Source organism: Corapipo altera, unplaced genomic scaffold (assembly GCF_003945725.1).
Source record: "Corapipo altera isolate COAL_440 unplaced genomic scaffold, ASM394572v1 61148, whole genome shotgun sequence".
In the NCBI taxonomy this organism is placed as follows: Eukaryota; Metazoa; Chordata; class Aves; order Passeriformes; family Pipridae; genus Corapipo; species Corapipo altera.
The window spans coordinates 558,799-579,814 of record NW_020884978.1 but is presented as its reverse complement, the minus strand read 5'-3'; the positions used below and the strand labels follow the sequence as shown (position 1 = coordinate 579,814).

Genomic DNA, 21,016 nt, shown 5'->3' with positions numbered 1-21,016 from the left:
CATGTAAATTACATTTTTCCCCTTTCCCTATGAACCGAAGGCATCTCTTCTAGGAAAAGAATTCAAGGGTATAATAAAAGTGTGCATTATCGACTAAAACCAAAGGTAGCAAAAGCAAATAAAACGAGTATGGTCGAGGGCTGCATCCCGGGAATTCCTGGCTCCGCCAGCCACTTATTCCCATCGCGCAGCGGCGCAGGGGAAGAGTGGGAGAGGCAGCGAGAGAGACCGCCATATTTTTATCTCGCCACGCCCGCATAGACAAGCCATTGAAAAGCCCGTCGAGCTGGGTTTACGGTGTGCATATCCCAGTCTCTGCCTGCCTTTTCTTCCTCTCTCGTCCCCCCTCTCTTTCATACTTTCAGGGCAGGAACGAGCTGCGACAGCTCTTCAGCAGTAGTTCTCGTGAGAGGGGCAAGCGTGACTGGAAGAAAGGTTCACTGTAAGGAAGTTCTCCCGCTAGGAGCACGTTGAGGTTGCCTGGCGGCGGCCTTACCTACTTTCGGAGCAGCCGAACTCTCGCTTTAGGACAGAAGGAGCGTCAGGGAAGTGTAATTGAGGAGGAGGGGAGGGATTAACGGGTGGTTATTCTGGAAGGCGGTGGGGGTGTAGTTTGCGAGGGACACTCGGGCGGCGGCGGCAGCGGCAGCGGCGGCGGCGGCGGCGGCGGCGGCAGCGGCAGCGGCAGCAGCAGAAGTAGTAGTGGTGAGGGAAGGAGGGAGAAGGGTGTCTGTGCTGAGCAGCTTGGCTAGCGTAGACAGCACTAGTGCAGCCACGGCTGCTATGGTGGATTGTTTTCGTGTTGCTTGGTGTATAATTTAGAGGAGAGGAGGAGTTGGAAGCAGCGACTATTTGAGGCAGGGAACGGGGGAATCTGTGCTGCCAGGGGCCCACTCTTTCTCCTTGTACGTGTGTGTCATCGAGGCAGCTCCCTGCCCTTGTCCTGCAGTGCCCAGGTGGGGCTTCCGGGCAGAGAGCGTCTGTGTCCCCCGGGGCTAGTGCTCTGGTGGGGTGTGTGTGCGCGCACTTTTAGGGTGGGGGTTGTGTCTGAACCAGTTAGGAAGAATGACTTTGGAGTCCATCATGGCGTGCTGCCTGAGCGAGGAAGCCAAGGAAGCCCGGCGGATCAACGACGAGATCGAGCGGCAGCTGCGCCGGGACAAGCGGGACGCCCGTCGGGAACTGAAGCTGCTGCTGCTGGGTGAGTGCGGGCCGCAGTCAGCACACACGCCTTAAAGCACCACGGGGGGGGTGCAGCCCAGACATCGCCGCCCCGGGCTCTGTCCGGCTGGCCCCACTGGTGCATTACATGGCGTGATCGGTTCGGTTTCCCCTGGGCGCCTGCCACCTTTGCGGGGTGGCCGCGGCGATGGTGGCAGTGACCCGCTCGTCATTCCTCCGCCACCGTGTTGTGTATGCACGCTCATGTGCAGGCTTCGCCGAGGTGCTTGTAGCTGGGTAAATAACCGTGGTTCCTATGGGTGGGTTTGATATGGTAGGGAACTCGGTCTTCCAAAATGGAGAGGGAAAGGATGGCTGGTCAGTAGAGGGGGTTTGGGGGGAATATCGGCGATGATGGGTGTAGGACAGTGGTGATAAGGAGCAGATTAATGAAAGAACTTGCAGGGAGGTTTCTTTGCAGATTGATGGTGACAGGCTTTTAATATCTGCATTGTTCTGTGAGTCTTAGGTTGTTGGGTCACCGGTTTCATTTTTTAAATTGTGAGTTTTATTTAATGAGACAAAATGGGATAAGGGGCTTATGCCGAAATTGTAGACTGACTTTTAAAGCAAAATGAGAAAGAAACCATAAAGACCCAGATGCACCCATGAAGCTGAAGAGTAACCTTAAGCATACTGGTGGATCGCAGGATCTTCAATACCTTTGGAATCCACCCACTGTTCAGGAAATAAAACCTATTGTATCATTTATCTTTTATTAAAACAGGTTGTTATTTTGGAGCCACAAGTGTGCAAAGGCAATGTTTGTTTAATAGGAATTTGGCTTGTGTTAAAATAAGCTTTTTGAATTAAAACACATTTGTCTGTATCTGATGTGCTCTACTACACTGTGTAGGAGTTTTGGTAATACAGCTTCTGCCGTAAACTAGCAGGCCTTGAAATATGTCTGCACCAGTGTTTGGATGAATGGGAATGTTCCAAATGGATGTGGAGTGTTTATGCCAAAGACTTTTGTCTTGGGTTATGTATATGAAACTAATGATTTATATTGGGGTAATAAACTGCCTTTTCAGTAAGGTAAGGAGATTTGAAAGGAAGTCAGAATTTATTTTAATGCTTGCTTACGAATGTGTTATTTCCTACTTTAAATAATACAGTTGGTCTTTTGTATATGGAGAAAGGTATTGAGATCCTTAACTGATGTGGAAAAAGGAGGGGTGGAGACAGATACGATTCTACTAGTAATAACATTCTGTCTCATTTTGGTATAATCTTTGGTTGATGGAAGTGTGTGCTGTGGCTATTTCATGATGCAAACCCAAGATAAAATAGAGGACAGATAGCTTACATTTTTTAAATTTTATGGATGTTTAAGTACTTAACTATATGCATTTGCTACAGGAGAGGCAGTTGATGTTTGACTTGTTACTCAGGTCCAAATTGTTGCTGCATTTCATGGTCTTCTTGCAGCAATGCTAGAGGTTTCTCCCAAGTTTTTAAAAATGAATGAAACTTACTGAATGGTAACAACATATACCACCCAGAGAAGGAATTCAGAGATTTGGTTCCACAATCAGTAGTGCAGATCTTGTATTGTTTTATAAGATCCACCCACTGGTAATGGTAAGGTACGCATAGGTAATGGTAGATTAGGGCCTAATTGTGGCATTACTTTTCGACCACATGAAATAAAGTATTTTCAGGGCAAATAGATAAGAAACCATCATTTAGCTTTGAAGAAGATGCACTGATTGCCTGTATGAACGTTTACTGCATATATCAGTATCTGTATAAACCATGCTTCTGAACATGTAAGCATGATGTACACAGAACCGAGATAAATGTTCTGCTTCATATTTAATAGCATATCTGTATTTGAGTAGAAATCAGTGTAGAAATTGTTACTGTCTACACATTTTTTCTGTTCTATGTTGTCAGCCACAGTCACATATTTGATTGAAAGTGTTTGTGCACATGCAACTGTTTAACAGTTAATATTGTAAAATGCAGTATAGTAGTAAACCACTGAAGTCATGGGGTTGGATAGAGATTCAAGTTTCAATTTATTAAAAAAAAACCCCAACCTTTCTAAAAATTTGTTTTAATTAGTGGGTTTCTCGTAAGTGTCTGACAGTACTTTCAGTCACTCTCACTGCTTCCCCAGCATAGTCATTTGTTCAGTTCTTAACTTTGTGTTATTTGTTTGAGTAATTCATATGGTTGAGATGGACAAAACCATTTTAAAAATAGGAAAATAATAATTAAAATGGTGAAACTGGGAACACGCTTACCATCCATTTTTTTAATTGACTTGACCTTTACTGTCCCATTACATATCTTTATCCCTCAAAACTTAAAGTAGCAGTATTGCTTAACTTTATTTTATGTAAACGTTAGGTAAACATTTTTCAAAAGTGCCAACTTCTCAGTCCCACTTTGAAAAGTGTTGTTGGACTTAGAAACCTAAGTGGATTAAAGGCTTTTGAACAAGGTATCCTTTTGATCACAAGGAGATAACACGGCTTAAACTGAACTGTGTTAACTGACTACATGTACTCTTTGAACTTGTAAGTGCGAAGTAAGAGGTATTAAATAAAAAGGTTTTAAGGAAAAATGAGCATATCTATGCCACTTTTTTTTTCTTGTTTAAAAATTAGATGTACATACAAAGGCACACACGTAGCAAATATAAATAAAAAGTTCTGGGTCAGAATGGAGGATTTTTTCCCCTCCTTAACTTGTAGAAATTATAGTGCTTCCTTGCAAAGTGAAATATTTCCCTCTTAACTGTGTTGGTTACTGTTACTGTGTGACACACATTATGCTGTGTGCAACTTTCTTGTGTATTAATGATATGTTTTTACTTCTCATGGGATCAAAGAGTTTAAAATGTTGAAAATAATTTCTGGAAAACTTTTTGCATGGTAAGATTATTTTAAATTATTAGTTAAAAAATAGAACCTCTCCATGATTAAACATTAAAATACCACTTTTAGGTGCTGCATTGAACATAATTGTCCTGTTCTAATCTATTATAAAATTAAACCAAGTACCTCTTATTATTGTAATTCTAAAAAGTGAGGACTAGCATATGCACTGACATGTATTACAAAGACATAGTTATAGCACAAGTTGGTTGTAATGGTTTAATGTACTTTGGAGCAAATTCAGTCTTCCACTGAATCTCATTTTCATCTCCTATATTTTTGAAATTCTTCTGTATTCCATTACTACTGAACATTTTGTAAAACCTTATGATTGTTCTCCAGAGCATAAAGTTGTTAATAGCCATTTGTTGTTTGCTGTTGTAAATACATTTATTGCTATAGTACCAAAAAAAATTATACGTTTTTAGTGTTGTATATTGATATGCACCAAACATTGTACATATTCTGCGTGCTTGTGTTTTAAGCATGTATGTACATATTTATTGTTAAGTAGTAAGAGCCATGCACTCTAGCTTTCTATGTATATAATTTTGACTGTCATCAGTGGAAGTTTCACTTGGTCTCAGAAAGCAATGTTTGGACCTAAAAGTTTGTTGCCATAAACCTTAACTACTGGACATACTATGTCTGTACACTGTACATACTTGTGTTATGCATTATTTTCTCATCAGGAGTATCTAAGAAAATAATCAGCAATATTTGGCAAGGTATGTCTATAGATCTATAAGCTTTGGCAAAATTAAGTATTGGAGGACTTGACAGTGTGTTTACTGTTTTGTATCACACTTGCAGGTATTGTGACATGCAAAACATGGGTCTTAAGGCAAAGGTGTTCTTTTCATTTGAAATAGCAAATGAATCAGTGAAGCAAGGTGTCAAACATGAGTATCTTTTCATTATCTATATGATAAGTAGGCCATTTGAATTTAGTATGAATTGCAACTAGTCTTAAGTGGAAGCCTTTTTTTTGTTCTCCAAACCTAAAGGATATATGTTGTGGGGTTTTTTATATACCTGTTGTAGCTGAATGAAAGATTCGTGTACAGAACTCTGTGAATTAGCAAAGACTTAGACTTAACAAACCTTGAAGAGGAAGTGGGCCCATCAAACCAACAATGAATCTTCTTTCCCTGCTGTAATCTGCAATATGTATGCAAATAGTCTCATCTACTTACATAAGTAGATAAACTGATACTACGCATGTTTCATTTTTTTGTACATAATTTAAAAATGCTGATATTGATTAGCATTTTCAAATTGACTATTTTCTTTGCTCTTCATTAAAGCAGAAAATATAATTATTTTGAAAGAGATTGTAACCTTTTATTATCATCTTGCATTGATCCATACTTGCACTGAACACTTGAAAATAATTTTATTTAGTTACAGCAGTATGTATTTATGATTAGATAACAAGCAAATACTTAAGATATATCTTGATGATGCATGTTGAAACTAGATTGGTAAGTATATCTTACTTTGGAGAAGCTGTTTCTAAGGTTATCTAATTTGATTCTGCATGACAAACCCTGATCTATTATATATATAGACATATACATTCATTTATAAAAAGAACTGGCTTTGAGGAAAACATGAATCATCATCTTGATATCAATGTGATATGATTTCACATTTGCTGGAAAAGAGCATATTAATTTTTTTAATGCATGATAAAGGAATATTTTATTTTCAACTCTTATAAAGGATTTTCTTTTGGGTTGTTTTGTTTTGGTTTTCCTTCTTTAGAAGTGATCTACTGAAGTTAATGGAAATTATCTTAGAAGCTCAATAGTCAAAGAATTCTATCTTAATTTTACTCATATGTCAAAAAATCAAGGGACCCCAAATTTGTACTTCCCTTTTAAAAATATTACCGAATTTGTATAGGACGGAAACATATATCCATCCACAAGAAGAGCCAGAAGGAAGATCTGGGAAACTGCAGGCTGGTCAACCTGACCTCAGTGCCTGGCAAGGTTATGGAGCAGATCATCTTGGGTGCGATCACATGGCACCTACAGGACAACCAGGGGATCAGATACAGCCAGCACAGATTTAGGAGGGGTAGGTCCTGCCTGACCAATCTGACCTCTTTTTATGACCAGGTGACCCACCTGGTGGATGAGGGGAAGGCTGTGGACGTAGTCTACCTGGACTTCAGCAAAACCTTTGACACCATCTCCCATAGCATACTCTTGAAAAAACTGGCAGCCCGCAGCTTGGACAGGTGTGCTCTCTGCTGGGTTTAAGAACTGGCTGGATGGCCAGGCCCAGAGAGTGATAGTGAATGGTGTTGCATCCAGTTGGCGGCAGGTTGTAGCCAGGTGGGTATTGGTCTCTTCTCACAGGCAACCAGCAGAAGGACAAGAGGGCACAGTCCTAAGCTGTACCAGAGGAGGTTTAGGTTAGACATTAGGAAGAAGTTCTTTACAGAGAGAGTGATTATGCACTGGAATGGGCTGCCCAGGGATGTGGTAGTCACTGTCCCTGGAGGTGTTTAAGAAGAGACTGGATGTGGCACTTAGTGCCATGGTCTGATATATCAGACTGAATACCAGAGAGATCAGCACCTCCCTCTCCACTTCCCCTCCTCTGGAAGCTGTAGAGAGCAATAAGGTCACGTCTCAACCTCCTTTTCTCCAAACTAGACAAACCCAGAGTCCTCAACCACTCCTCACAGGACATGCCTTCCAGCCCTTTCACCAGCTTTGTTGCCCTCCTCTGGATGCATTCAAGGACCTTCACATCCTTCTTAAATTGTGGGGCCCAGAACTGCACATAGTGCTGAAGGTGAGACTGCACCAATGCTGAATACAGAGGTATAATCACCTCTTTTGACTGACTGTGTTTGATGCCCCCCAGGATATGATTTGCTCTCTTGGCTGCCAGGGCTCACTGCTGAGTCCTATTGAGCCTGTTGCTGACCTGCACCCCCAGCAGGGCTACTCTCCAGGCACTCCTCACCCAATTTATACTTGTGAGAGTATTCCAACTCTTAAGTCTTTAATCTTAATGTTAATTCTCTTGGTCATGTTAGAGAACGTTGGATAAGAATGTCTGAAACTACTTCAATCCATGTTTCTGGGTAAATGGGATTCGGCCAGAAAGTCAGACCAGAAGGTTTCCATAGCAGCAAATGCTAGCTTTATAAGGTCAGAAAAACTCAAATGCGTTGAAGTTGTGAAAGATGCCATTATGCCTTGTACTTTTAGGAACCTATCAGGCTTGGGAAACTGAGGATCTAATATGGGACCTCTTTTTTTTTTTTTTTTTTAACACTCTGATATTGGCTTTACTAAACATTATGTGTGCCACTTCATCTCATAGACCAGGGCAATACTAGCAACAAAAAGTAAATGCGTGTACTGTATCTGGATGGGATGGAGTTAATTTTCCTCAGAGCAGCCTTTTTTGTACTGTGTTTTGGTTTTGTGACTAAACTATTGTTGATATCTCCAATGTTTTGGCTATTGCTGTGCAGTGCTTTCACAGTGTCAAGTTTTTTATCTTTTTTTTTTTTCCCCACTCTGTCCACACCCTTTCCCCCATTCCCAACCTCAAGTCAATAAGGGGGGAGGTAGGATGTTGTGCTCAGCAATAAAATCTCTGGGAAAGAAGGAGGAAGGAGGAAATGGCATTTGTCTTCCCAAATAACGTTGTATATGCTAAGGCCCGGGAAGTGGCAAAGCAGTGAATTTTTACTATTTGCTTTGCTTACACCTGTAGCTTTTGTTTCACCTATTAAACTACCCTTATCTTGATCCACAAGGGCAAAAAATGCAGTCTCGAACCACAAACTCTTACAGACCGATGTGCTTGCACAATTCTTGGTATGTTATAAAAAATAACTTTCCCCTGTGAAACATTGTCCCTGTTCTCAGCTTGAATTTTTCCAGATTTGCTTCTAGTCACTTGTTATATTTTGTCTATTTTGACCTCTGATGTTAGATATATGACCCATGTGCACTTAGAAACTGAGACCAAGATAGTTGTTAATGTTTGTATCTATCATGAAACTAAATTAATTGATTTCCTCATGCTAATTGTTGGGTGAATTTTTGAGTTCTTAAACTATTCTTATAGTTCTGTTTTTAATCCTTTCCAACATTACTTCTGAATTACAGACGATGAGAAATGAACACTGAGGTTGTGGGGGTTTGAGACCTCTCAAAAATCCAGTTTCCAAGCCCTCCTCCCACAATTTGCTTCAGTGTGAGAGGGTTTTCAGACAAAACACAGCTACTCAGCATTGGGGGAAGGGGAAAATGCTTACAAGGTTTATTTACATACATATATATAGGTAACAACTTAACTATCTCTTCTATGATGAAATAATATATTTACATTGGATTAAATTTCTCTTTTTCTTCAACAAAGACCAGGAAGAAAAGAGAAAAGTCTTTTTGTCACCTTTCAGGTCACAGTTCCTTCAAATTAGTTTCTGTGGTATTAGTTAGTGTCCTTTTTTTTTAAGGCAGCAGATTTGAGTATTGCAGTCAGAATCTTTCTGTTCTTACTTTGTGAAAATCCCAATCCCTCGAGCCTGAGCCTTCGGGGGACTTCCTTAGAGGCTTTCACTCTTCTCCGATGCTGCTGCATTTCAGAATTCCCTTCAAATGGAAATCCACCCCTCTTTCCAAAAGAGGGTCTCTAGAAGGGGTTTTGGGGAGATATAATTGTCTTACCCCCAAAACAGTCTTCATTGAGTTTGTTCTGTTGCCAACTCTCCCTCGTTGCAGGACATCTCTCTGCGTCTTTGAGCCTGGCTCCATGCCATTTCGCTGCTGCTGGCTATCTTTCTGGCTTTCAACCATTGCTGTCTCTGTTCAGCTCTGCAAGCAGCCATCTTCTTTCCCCCCCCACTGAGGAGGGGAAGAAGGTGCGATCCAGGGGTCTCTCCGATTCTTTTGGAGTCCCCCTCGATCACCAGCCTCAGGGGGGGGCTCCACTCAGCTACTGCGCTGCTCCAGGCCCCCCAACCAGGGGCTGGAGGGGAGGGCCTACTGGCCCTCCCTCCTCATGGCTCACAACATGGCTACAACTTTTTTCAACTACTTCAACTTCCTTCTCTTCTGGCCTGTACCATATGTTGATTTTTACAGTAGCGAAATGTAGCTTCTGATTGACCCTGGCACACCAGGAACACCACCCCCTGGGGTTAACCACTTTTTGTCCCAAGACAGAGGTGTATATATTCTTTACTACAACTGCAGAAGTAAAATTTCTCTTCTGCTAGTTGAGATGCCACTGTTGAGATTTGTACAAGGAATACAATAACCTTTTTAGTTATGGCATCAAACTCTTTGGGTTTTGATGACTATCTACCATAACTAAAATATTCTTCAAAATAATTGCTTTTCAGGATGGGTTCATTCACCATTTGCAACCTGCTTTCTCTATTCCGGTATAGTTAACTTTTCATTTAGCTGTATTCAGAAGCACAGTCTCTGTCTGTTCCTGGCTTACAGGTTATTCCAATTACTTCACATCATCATCTCCTCTTTGTAATTTACCAGTTCACAGCTTTTGTGTCGCCTACAGGTATTGTCAGTAGTAAGTTTAGATTTTTTTCTATCTCGTGGATAAAGATATTTAAGTTTCTTATCAGGATGGGGGTATCACTGGGATCCTATTAGAAACAAAACTGCCTGAGGGCTTTCTCTTATATAATTTAATATTTACTACTTCAAGAACTCTAATGTGTGCTATGTTTGTTGTATGACACCAAATCAGTTGCTTAGTGAAACTCTAGTTCCTCAAAACTGCTGCATTTATAAACCAAACCACTAGAACTGTTGTAACCGCATAACTCTTGGTGTGCATCCTCTCACTTGTCCCATTCCCATCCCTGTTGGGTGGGGTTTTTTGTGTATTTCAAGATTTATAAGGCAGAAGGGCTTCTCAGTCAGTTATCTCTTTGATAAGAGGTGTCTTGACCTGCTGAGTAACAACAATGTTCTAACTTTAGTAACTGCTCTGTAACATCTTCACTAACTGCTGTAGTGGAAACTCTTTCATTGTCACTTTAAATATGACTATGTGTGGACTTTTTGGTGTTAATATGAAGAACCATATCCATTTTGTAGAGGACCAATGCTGGTTTAAGTTTGTTTTCTTTTGGTGTGAAAATATGAAGTTTAAAAAACAACAAAAAAAGACCCTCCCCAATCTTTGGAACCCTTTAGTTCTTCATTTGACTTCCCTCCCTCCCCCCCTTAAGAATTTTTAATACTTCCAAAGGTTTTGACTTGCCTATTTCAACTTTGTCTTTTTACATCCCCTCTTATCCAAACTTCTTTTACTGTTTTTCAGGCTTCTTTGTTTTGTGGAATTGAGGCTGTCTAGCTATGTAATGAAATGTTATGAAATGCCTCTCAGTTGTTCCCATTTTAAATTTCATTGCAGTTGTTCTTGCTCCTAATTCTGTCATCTTTTGTTCAAGTATCTCTCATGAAACATGAAATATTTGTGCTACTACTTTTGGGCTTTTTTTGCTTGCACATAACAAATGTAATCAAGTCATGATCACATCGTCTAAAAGTTACTTTTTACTTCAGTTTTACCACAAGTTCTTTTTCTTAATATGATAAGATGTGTTTCTGTATGGTGCTTTTCTGTGTTAGAAAACTATAATTTTTGAAATACAGACATTCCAAGGTCATTTGCTTGAGACTTTTAGCATCAGTTATGTTGCCCTTGGTGACTATTACCTCCTTCCTTTTTCATTAAACTGTTTAAAGAACCCGACTCAGTTGTCTGTCAAATCAACTGTGACTTGGTCATCTGACATGGCTCTAACTTTTGCGTCAATTCTTTTTATCTATTAGAATTTAAACTTAAAACCTTAAAGATCGCTGGCTAGAAACCAGTTTTGGAGCACAGAAATGTTAATCGCTGCACTTTGACTCATGTAAATCTTTGCTTCAGTTATACCTCCCTGTTTAAATTTAATCTGTATATGAGCAAGTTTTTGGGTTTACAACCTACACATCTAGCATTTTTCTAGACAGTTGAATTTCCCCTTTAAATTTGATGCTTTTTTCAATTTTAATCTTATTTTTATTTTTTTCTGCTAAATAAGTACACTATTGTTTTCCTCTCATCCTTCTCTTTCAGTAATGAAATGATATTCTGACCTCTTTGGCCAGTCTGTCTGAATGTTGTTCATTTTAACAATGAGAACTATCCAAACTCTGCAACTTCATCTTCCACATACATCCAGTGATGTTGTATATTCTTTACCTGTCCAGGAATTTACCTTTGGGTGTAGAATAGTTTGACCCTATGTTCTGAGGCAGAGGTTTATTTCCGCTCGAGGTGGGTGCCTCCAGAGAGGGACCCTGAACAAAGAAATCCCTAAGCCTTTATACCCTCACAGTCTGTGCACCCGATCTTCACATGCTCTTCATATGCCCTGCACCCACCTCTTGGTCCAATGGTGATTTATGGTCTGGGGTCTTCTAACACCTCATTGGATTTTCTCCATGTCTGCGTGGGCAGGCCATTAACTGCTCTTATCTTCGAGCTTGGGCCAGTCTTGGGGCCCTCCAGGGTCTCAGTCCTTATCTGAAGGTATCCAGTCTTTCTGTTTCCTCCCCTGTTTAGCCATTCATGCTAAAAAACAGTTCATTTTAGAGTTCACCTACGCTAAGTTTTGAGCAGAGCCCACTCATGCTAAGCTGTAAGCAAGTTACAATTAAACTTAAACCGACACAATTTCTAGCATTCTATAAGTAAACTTCTTTTAATCCCCAGCATTTACAATATACCTTCTGTCTTTGATCATAGTCTAGCTTTTGGTCATGGCCAGACTTAATCTTACCAAGATGAGGATTTGAAGCTGTGGGACTACACTGTCATATGTGCTTGTGGTAACCAGCAGGTTATGTATAATTTTCAGATGTGAAACCCCTGACTCATTCTGCTTGGAGCGCAAGGATTTTGAGGTTAGTGAGTCCCCAGTGAGCATGCTGCAGCATCATCTTGCAGATGTGTATGAACTATGTTGCCAGTTCACCCAGGCATTTAATTAACGTGGCTGGAATCTTACTATGCTTCCCCTCACCTATCAATTTCTTGTGTGCTCAGATTTAGAAAAGATTATTTTGCACACTCCTGGACCACTATGACTGGCTACCTGAGGAAAATCAATGAAATCCTTGGTTCTGCAGTTTTCAGGGCTCTCAGCACACTTCTCATGGAATAGCAGCCTCTGTGCTGGCAGTCTATCGTGTGGGGTAGACAGCAGGATATCTTGTTACTCTGGATTATGGGCTCTATTGGGTAGCCTAGGGCTACGTTTCAACTGAGCCCTGAACATCTACAGGATTGAAGCAGAATGTAGCTTCAAGTAGTTGACTGTAAACCAAGGGGCATTCAGAACTGACCTGGTGTCAGTATCCCCAGTGTGGTCAGCATACCAGGCTAGTACCAACACGTCCTGATAAATAATGTTTGATCGTGATGTCTCAGTCTGATGAGACTGGAATGTTTGCTAAAGAGGATGAGTTATGAGATAAACCAAACTCCTCTCTCTCGGCAATTGTAAATTCAAAATTAAGGGGCTTTAATCGAGGAAGTGTGGAAAAAACAGAAGAAATAACAACCCTTTATTAAAAGATATATGTATGTTGGCGAAAACAGTAACAGAACACAAAAAAACAACCTAGACAGTAGTCCTAGGAAAACAAAAAGTCTGAATGAATACTTCTCTGTCCTTTAGCGCAGTTCTAATCGTTGCCTGCAGGGGGCGCTGTTGGATTGCTAGAGGTGTTGGACCTGCAGTACCCATGTCATTGCCTGCAGTGGGCGTTGTTCGATCGCTGAAGGTGTAGAGCCTGCAGTACTCTGTCATTGCCTGCAGGGGGCGCTGTGGGATCACTGAAGGTGTAGGACCTGCAGTACCCTGTCGTGGTCAGCAGGGGGCGCTGTTGGGCTCCAGTGGTCACCGGGCGGGGAGAGGGGGTCCGGAGGGAACGGTCCCGGCCCGCGGGAGAAGCTGAGAAGGAAATGGGGGATCCTTCCCTCAGTGGGGGAGAAAGGGAAGGAAGGCAGTCCACTCCCACGGGACTCACCGCTGTCTCAAGTGACGGCATCTCAAAAAACTCCCCCCTTCTCTCCCGCGGGCACGCAAACTCTCCGATGAAACACAGCAGATCCGAGGAGCGGGATAGCCGGGCAAGTCAGGGCCAGCAGTCCGAGCTGACCAGGATGGGAAGCCAGGAAACCAGACCCCCCAGTCCCTCTTCCCAAAATGCCTGCACGCGGCTCCCCCGATTCCCTTCGAGCAACCAACAACGCAGTCTGCCCAGTTCTCCGACTGCGTTGTTCTCCGTCTGGGCGGCCAGCTCCACCCAGCTTCTGATCGCCCATTAGCCAGGCATTCGGCTAGATCCTTTGTAATGCTAATCGACTCCCTTCCCCCTTTTCCACTATTCGAACTCTATTTCTCTTACAGGGAAAGCAGGGAAAGAGAAAATTCCTCTTTCAGATTTATAACCTAGAACACGTGATAAGAAACTCAGCTCTTCTGCCCAGTGCTCAGAGGCTCGCTGTCTACTGCCAGCACATTCCGTTTGGCAGAAAACAAAACCTTTTTTAAGTAACACAAGATAAAAACATTCTCTTCTCTTTCCTTCTAAACACTCACTAACGTAAGTGTGCTACAAAGTCAGGAGATCTTGCAAAGGACAAGATCTGTCTGTAGGTTCCTTTTTTAATGTGAAACTGCTTCTCAGTGCCTTTATGGTAACTAGGCAGTGAAATCCTTGAAGACAGTTAGGCCTCAACAAATAGGACATTTTTAGCCTTCAATTAATCATACTTGGCTCTTTGCCATTATTTTCTAAAAAGGGCAAACAGACTTCTTATTTTTCCTTTTATATCCCTGTGTTTTGTTTTTATTTGTAGTGGTCTTCTGAGCCCTCAATCTGTGGAACTACATTGCATCTTGAGCTAAAAAAGCAAATAGCGACAAGTAATTTCAAAGGGTCTCCTTAGCTGATTCCCATAATGGCTACTAGTGGAGTTGGCTTTGTGATGCTATACTATTTTCTTTCTGAAAATTCATAAATTATAAGGAAAAATCCATTTGAATACTGGTTTATCTTTTTTCTGTCCTTTTCCAGTAGCCCACTTCAAATGTACTAATGCCTTTGTTTGCTATAAAGATTTGTCTTTCAGTCTCTCTTTCTCTACAGAATAAATTGTATAAAAAAACCCTCCACACAAAATAATTTCCATGTTATTGAATAGAAGAAATGGAAAAAACCTTGAAGATTTAGGTGTGGACTTTTCCTCCAGCCAAGTTGTATCAGGGTGAATTTATGCTGATACTTTTGGTCTGTGTTTGGCCCCAACCACCTGTAGTAGTTTATATTCTCCCTGCCAAGTTCACTGATAAAACAGTGAATTCGTCCTTGGAGGGAGAACTTCTGTATAAACTGTTTTAATTGGTGTTCTACTATTGGTTCATTGTCTGCCAAGGGCATTTGAAGGAGAAATTGAAGAGGAGGGGAGAAAGGCTCGACCCCCGACTCAATTAAGAAAGACCCCCAAAGCATACTGCGCGCGCGTTAGGGGATTTCCGAAGTTCTCACCCATGCGCAGAAGAGATGCACTTACATAACCAGGGGGTGGGACAGAGGGCCTCTGGCTGGGCGGTGATGACCACTCCTGGCTAGGCTGAGGCCACTCAGTTAATTGTATAAAAGCAGATAGTGCTTTCTTGGAGGGGGAGCTAGCTTCACCTCAAGGACAACGTTGCCTTTGGCGGGGCCGCCTGCCAGTTTGTGAACTTACTGACTCTCCAAGGATGCAGCTTCTGCTATTGGTAATTATAGGCATGCTAGGTCGGTAAGATAACCCTTTTGGGTTTGTTCGTTTAGTTGGCCACCTCTTGGTAATAAATATCGGTTTTGTTGAGCTTGCAACGGTGTCATGGTTTCAAGATTTCAGTATGTCTCAAACCCTCCCTAATACACAAGTATAGCGATCCTGTTAATTTTCAAATATGTCTTCTATGATGAAGTATTCTAGAATATCACAGGTTCCCTTCATTGAGAAGACTGTAATGAGGAAGTCTAGTGGGATGGGTTGATGCTGGCTGGATGACGGGTACCCACCAAAGCTGCTCTATCACTCCCTCCTCAACTGGACAGGGGAGAGAAAATATAACAAAAAGTTCGTGGGTCAAGATAAGGACATGGAGAGATCATTCACCAGTTACCATCATGGGCAAACCAGAGTCAACTAGGGGAAATAAACTGAATTTATTACTGATCAAATCAGAGTAGGATAATGAGAAATAAACCCAAATCTTTAAAACACTTTCACCCCACCCCTCCCTTCTCCCTGGGCTTAACTTTACTCCTGATTTTCTCTATCTCCTCCCCCCAGCAGCGCAGGGTGATGGGGGATAAGGATTTCAGTCAGTTCATCACACATTGTTTCTGCTGCTCCTTCCTCCACAGGGGAAGGACTCCTCACACTCCTCCCCTGCTCCAATGTGGGGTCCCTCCCATGGGAAACAGTCCTCCATGAACTTTTCCAACATGAGTCCTTTTCATGGGCTACAGTTCATCATGAACTGCCTCAGCATGGGTCTCTTCCACATCGCAAATGACTGTTTTAGGTCACTTAAAGAATCACCAGCAAAGGTATCAGCAAAAGCAGGTTTAATATAAAAGTGAAAGCACAACAAAGTTCATTTGAAAGGTTCACTCTACTAGATAAAGCACAGAGAGAAAAAGCAAACTAAAATCTAAAACCAAAGCCAACCCAAAAATTATCTATGTAGAGGCTGGGGCGGAGGTGGGAGTGGGAAAGGGTGAGGATGGGAAAGAGTAAGGATAAAAAGGAATAAGGGAGACCTTCCCATTGAGTCACAAGGCTCAGAGTGGAGCCCCTTGCCAAACTTAGCCCTGGACTTGACCAACGGTTTATGCCTAGAGGTTTAACAGCATTTAATCGATAGCTTAAGTTAAACAATTTAACAAAAGATTCGTATAGAATTTACTATAGTACAACAGTAACTCACAGGCCTAACTTATTTACAAATCTAAAGTACTTTAGAATCTAGGACAGCAACATTCCTAGTACATTTGCTACAGCATATTCACACTTGCATGCACACAGACCTAAAAGAGTATATACAAGGTATATACTTGTGAAAAATTCAACGGCCGAAGGGTTGAGCCTTGAGGAATGGGGGTATCAGCCCAGGATCCATCATCATGGAGTAGTGGTAGTCCTCCAAATATAGCAAACTTGAGAGTTTACTGGCTCTGAGAAGCCCCACTCAGAGGGAGGTTGCTGGTCACAGCCCACTGCAGGCCAGGAGAGCTCAAAGGGTCTCAGGACCGCTGTTTATAGGGTTGCAAGAGAGTGGGCTTTAGTCATAGTAATTTTCCATCCCAGCTGCAATTTGAGTCTGTAACTTTCTTTGAAACTTCAATAACAAAAATGTTATTCCACTTGTGTTGTTATTCAGGCAAGAAAAATAAGTTTCCAATGCTGTTTGTTAAAAAACGAGCTTGTTATCCAGCACTAGTTCCTGGGAACAGAGCGTGTCTGATAAGCTGAAGGGGAGCTTAGCCCAGGTGCTGTTCCTCAAGGCTGAGGCCTAAGGAGCATTTCTCAGATCATAGTGCTGCCTGAGGGGGGGTATGATGCACCACCACACCACAGGGTCCATTACTTCAGGAATGGACTGCTCCAGTGTGAACTTCCTACTGGGTCACAACCTCCTTCAGGCATCCACCTGCTCCAGCGTGGGTTCCTCCACAGGCTGCAGGTGGATCTCTGCTCCACCGTTAACCTCCATGGGCTGCAGAGGGACAGCCTGCATCACCATGGTCTTCACCAAGGCCTTCACCACAGGCTGCAGGGGAATCTCTGCTCTGGCACCTGGAGCACCTCCTCCCCCTCCTTCACTGACCGTGGTGTCTGCAGAGCTGTTTTTTCTCACATCTTCTTACTTCTTTCTCCAACTGCAATTGCACAGATTTTTTTCCCCTTCTTAAATACGTTATCACAGAAGTGATAACGTTGCTGATTGGTTCGACCTTGGCCAGCAGTGGGTCTGTCTTGGAGCCGGCTGGCATTGACTCTATTGGACATAGGGGAAGCTTGTAGCAGCTTCTCACAGAAGCCACCACTATAGACCCCTGCTACTAAAATCTTGCCTTGCAAAACCAATACATCTAGTAATTAAATTTAGGTTTGTGTTTATAAATGGTTTCCTTCCTGCCATTGTTCTTTTTAATTTAATTGCCTTACTAATGAATCCTCTTTCTGGAGATTGTAGGTCAGGATCTTTTTCACTCTTTTCCAATTTGGGTAGTTTAATTGAAGAGATTAAATCAATAGGAAGGGGTGACTTAAAACCAGACAGGAAATACTTAATTGTTTCCCTTAGCATTTTCTCTGGGAGCAGAGGGGAAAATGATTCTGAATGATTTTGAAGTGAAAGACCTCCATGACCAATTGATATTGCAAACTCAAGCTTTTAATGCTGTCATGGTTTGAGATACCCCAAAATCCTAATTCCCTAGCTCCATTCCCCCTCCCACATCTCAACCCAATGTGAGATGGATTTTTCCAGAAAAAACACAACCAGACTCAGAATGGGGGAAAGGGAATATATTACAATGACTGTACAAATAAATACTATAACACATTATACACACGATCACAACTATCTCTACCATGACATATAGTATTTACAATGGATCAGATCTCCTCTCCCCTCCAAATAAAAGTCCAGGAGGGAAAGAAGGACAGATCCCTTCCAGTCTCTGAACAGCAGGAGTATCTTCCAAGGCAGCAGGTTTCTCCTCATCTCATGCATGCAGCAGCTGTGGCTGACTTTCTGCCAACACTCACGAGGGAGGTATCCAAGCTCCCTCGGCCCCTTGACGCAGGCAAAGGGGTCTTCCTCCGTGGGCTACGTCACCCCAGACAAGGTCGTTCCACCACGGTTATATCACGAAGACACAGGGGGTCTTCGTGACGGTCTGGTATCTCCAGGAGATTCAAGCTCCTTGCAGGGCCTCTGTACCCTGCCTCAGGCTGCCACCTTGGCAGCAGTGCGAGGGGGGAACCAAGGTCACCCCCTCTGCATTCCTCTCTGTCCCGGTCCAGCTTCCCAGGACGCTCTGAGCTTCTCAGCTCCTCTCTCTCTCTCTCTGGTGCTGCATGTCCAAAACTACTCTCCAAAATAGGAGTCCATCTCCCTCCTTTTCTCAGAGGGATCAAAGGAGTTTGGGGGGGTCTGGTATCAGTTCTTACCCCCAGAACTCTGTAGCTCTGCTGCTAGCTTCTGCTGCTTCTCCGGTTCAGGTCTTATCAGTTGACTTTTAACCATAACCTCTGGACACTGCCGCCGCTTCTGCTCTGTCTCTGCTGCCCAGTTTGGAGAAAACATCTCCTGGCTTAACTACAGACACTTAGTCCAGTCTAAGACTGTTCCAAGTCTCTGCAGTCCCCAACTGGGGCTGGGGAGGGGGGGGGGGCAGAGGCCCCCTCAGAGGACTCCTGCCCTCTCCTCATGGCTCCTACAACATGGCTACCTCACCTACTACCCAAACTACAACTCATCTTTTCCGGTGCTTGTGATATGTTTACATTTCTGCAGGAGCGCCCATTGGACAGAACTTCAAAACTTCCAGGGGTTTCCACCCCTTGGAGGTTACCACTTTTCTTAGCCTCTGGGGGAAAACAAGGTTCAAACCACTACAAATGCTTTCACAATAATCTTGTTCTGGATTTGGGCAGACCTTTAAGTCTGTCAACAAGCAAGGTAGATTGTTTTTCTTATAATGCAGACTATTGCAATTCTGTATTGTGACAGAAATGTCACCTAGGAGTGTTTCTTCTTTTCTTAAGCTAACAGTATGTCTGTAATGATAAATATTGTGGGCCTTATTCACCTCCCAGTAATCTCATGGAAATTATAGTTCTTCAGAAAAATGTTGGAAACGACACTAGGTTTTGTTCCTGGATCAATTTAATGAATCCACATTCACCATTATTTCTCAAACAAAACACTGATTCAAGTTGATCTAGGTTTTGGGTATTAGGGGGTTTTTTTGGTTGTTCCCTCCCCCCCCCCATTTGCTTTATAGTGCATTTGATGTTGTAAATCATCAGATAGTCAGACAAACATTGCTATTTGTCTTTGAACCACTTAATTACTATGGCTTGGATCCCGCTGAATGATTCTGTTTCTAAATGATCAGGAGTTTGCCTTTAACTGAGGACTATAGATCAGTATTTTCATATAATAACTTTTCTGTTTGGAAAAGTATCATACTGACACTAAATATTCAAGTTGGGGGAGGAGAGAGAAGATATTACTCTTGTAGATGATACTGTTCCCTATCTATCTTATTGTCCAATTTATAGGCTGATATGGAAAAGAGACAAAGGTACCAAAGTGGTAGCTTTTCCTAACTTATGTTGCACTAGAAATGCTTGCTGAGGAGTAATAAGATTTCCATGTTACCCAGGCATAAATGCTTGAACTAAGCTTCACATTTAAATATATTGGGGAACTTGTTATAATTCCATTAAAAAAATTACTATTTATAGGATTTCCTTGAAAGATGCAACGAAGGATATAAATATAGAGATTTCTGCAAACTAGTTTGCATGTGTAAAACATCAGAATAATCCAGCAAATATTGCTTGTAAATGTTTCTGAAACTTAGAAATGTTCATGAAGAATTAGACAAAAAGTTATGTTTGAAATAAGTTGCAATAGTTCAGAAAATGAAAGTAACCAAAAATCAAGAAAGCAAAATGTAATAATTAAATATACCTATTAAAAAGTGAGGGGAAAAGAAAATTTACAGCAGTTTGCAAAAATGCAAGTGACAAAAATGCTTTTATTCCACTTGTAGCATTGTAAAATGCTTTTATTCCACTTGTAGCATTGTGTGGCTGTGTTGAAAAGAACCTAATTAATCAGCAAATCTACTCTTTCATTATACTGTTTGCCTAAATTAAGGAAACTTCCCAGTCTGACCACTCACGAGACTCTCTGGCAGTCACACTCCCAATGTCAGAGACTTTAACTGCTGGGACCAAAGCCCCTCCACAACGGGCGGCTCCAGTGACCCGATGGGTGCCCCGCTTGACTCCCTACACACCCCACTCACGCACAGAACAGATTTCCCTACCGGTTCGACCCTAGGTTTCCCATAGCAGACTCTCAGCTGTCTCGTTCCATAAAGAAATTTATTCACGGTGTAGTAACACAGAAACAGCCCGAGCTGGTGCCTCTGAGGGGAGACCCCCAACAAAGGAACCCCTTGGGCTTTTATACCCTCACAGTCTAAGCGCGCAAGTCTCGCTCTTCCTCCTGATTCTTCGGCTCCAACTGTGTCTCTCAGTGTCCATTCACCTGGCCGGCACCACCGGTCTTCATGCCCTTTGTTATGCAAAGGGTTGGCAGTTCATGGGTTCTTGTCTTCTCTGTGCTCCCACTTAGAACTCAATCTGCATCTCAATCTACATCTTGAACTGCAGCTTGCAAACCAAACTACCTGCACCACAGGTATGCCTCAACACCTATGTCAGTTGTCTGACCATAGCTATCTTCCACAAGAGGATGGGGTTAATTTTACTGCAGCTGGAAGAAGTAATCCTAGCTTCAGCACACAGTCTGCTGCGCCCATTGCTGGCTCCGGTACTTAGCAGATCCCTTGTTTCATCTGTCTAAACTGGCAGAAAACTTCACCCTTTTGTACTGATTACGGAGCGGTACTAATATTTTTGGTGGCACCACTAGTCATTTATTTTGAAAAATCTTATTATGAGATATTCTAGGCTATGCAGTGTGATAAATAGAAACCCAGAGTCACTTGATTTCCAATTAGAATTTA

The 21,016-nt window shown here is 42.2% G+C and overlaps 1 protein-coding gene across 1 annotated transcript in view; it reads left to right on the top strand.

The window, feature by feature from the left end:
- The first annotated feature begins 1,048 nt into the window (after positions 1–1,048).
- The window catches only part of LOC113957785 (guanine nucleotide-binding protein G(q) subunit alpha), a 164,403-nt gene continuing 144,435 nt past the window's right edge, over positions 1,049–21,016 (top strand). The window contains exon 1 of the mRNA XM_027665558.1: positions 1,049–1,201. Within this exon, the coding sequence (XP_027521359.1) occupies positions 1,066–1,201 (136 nt within the window). The 5' untranslated portion in view covers positions 1,049–1,065. The remainder of the gene's footprint in view (positions 1,202–21,016) is intronic.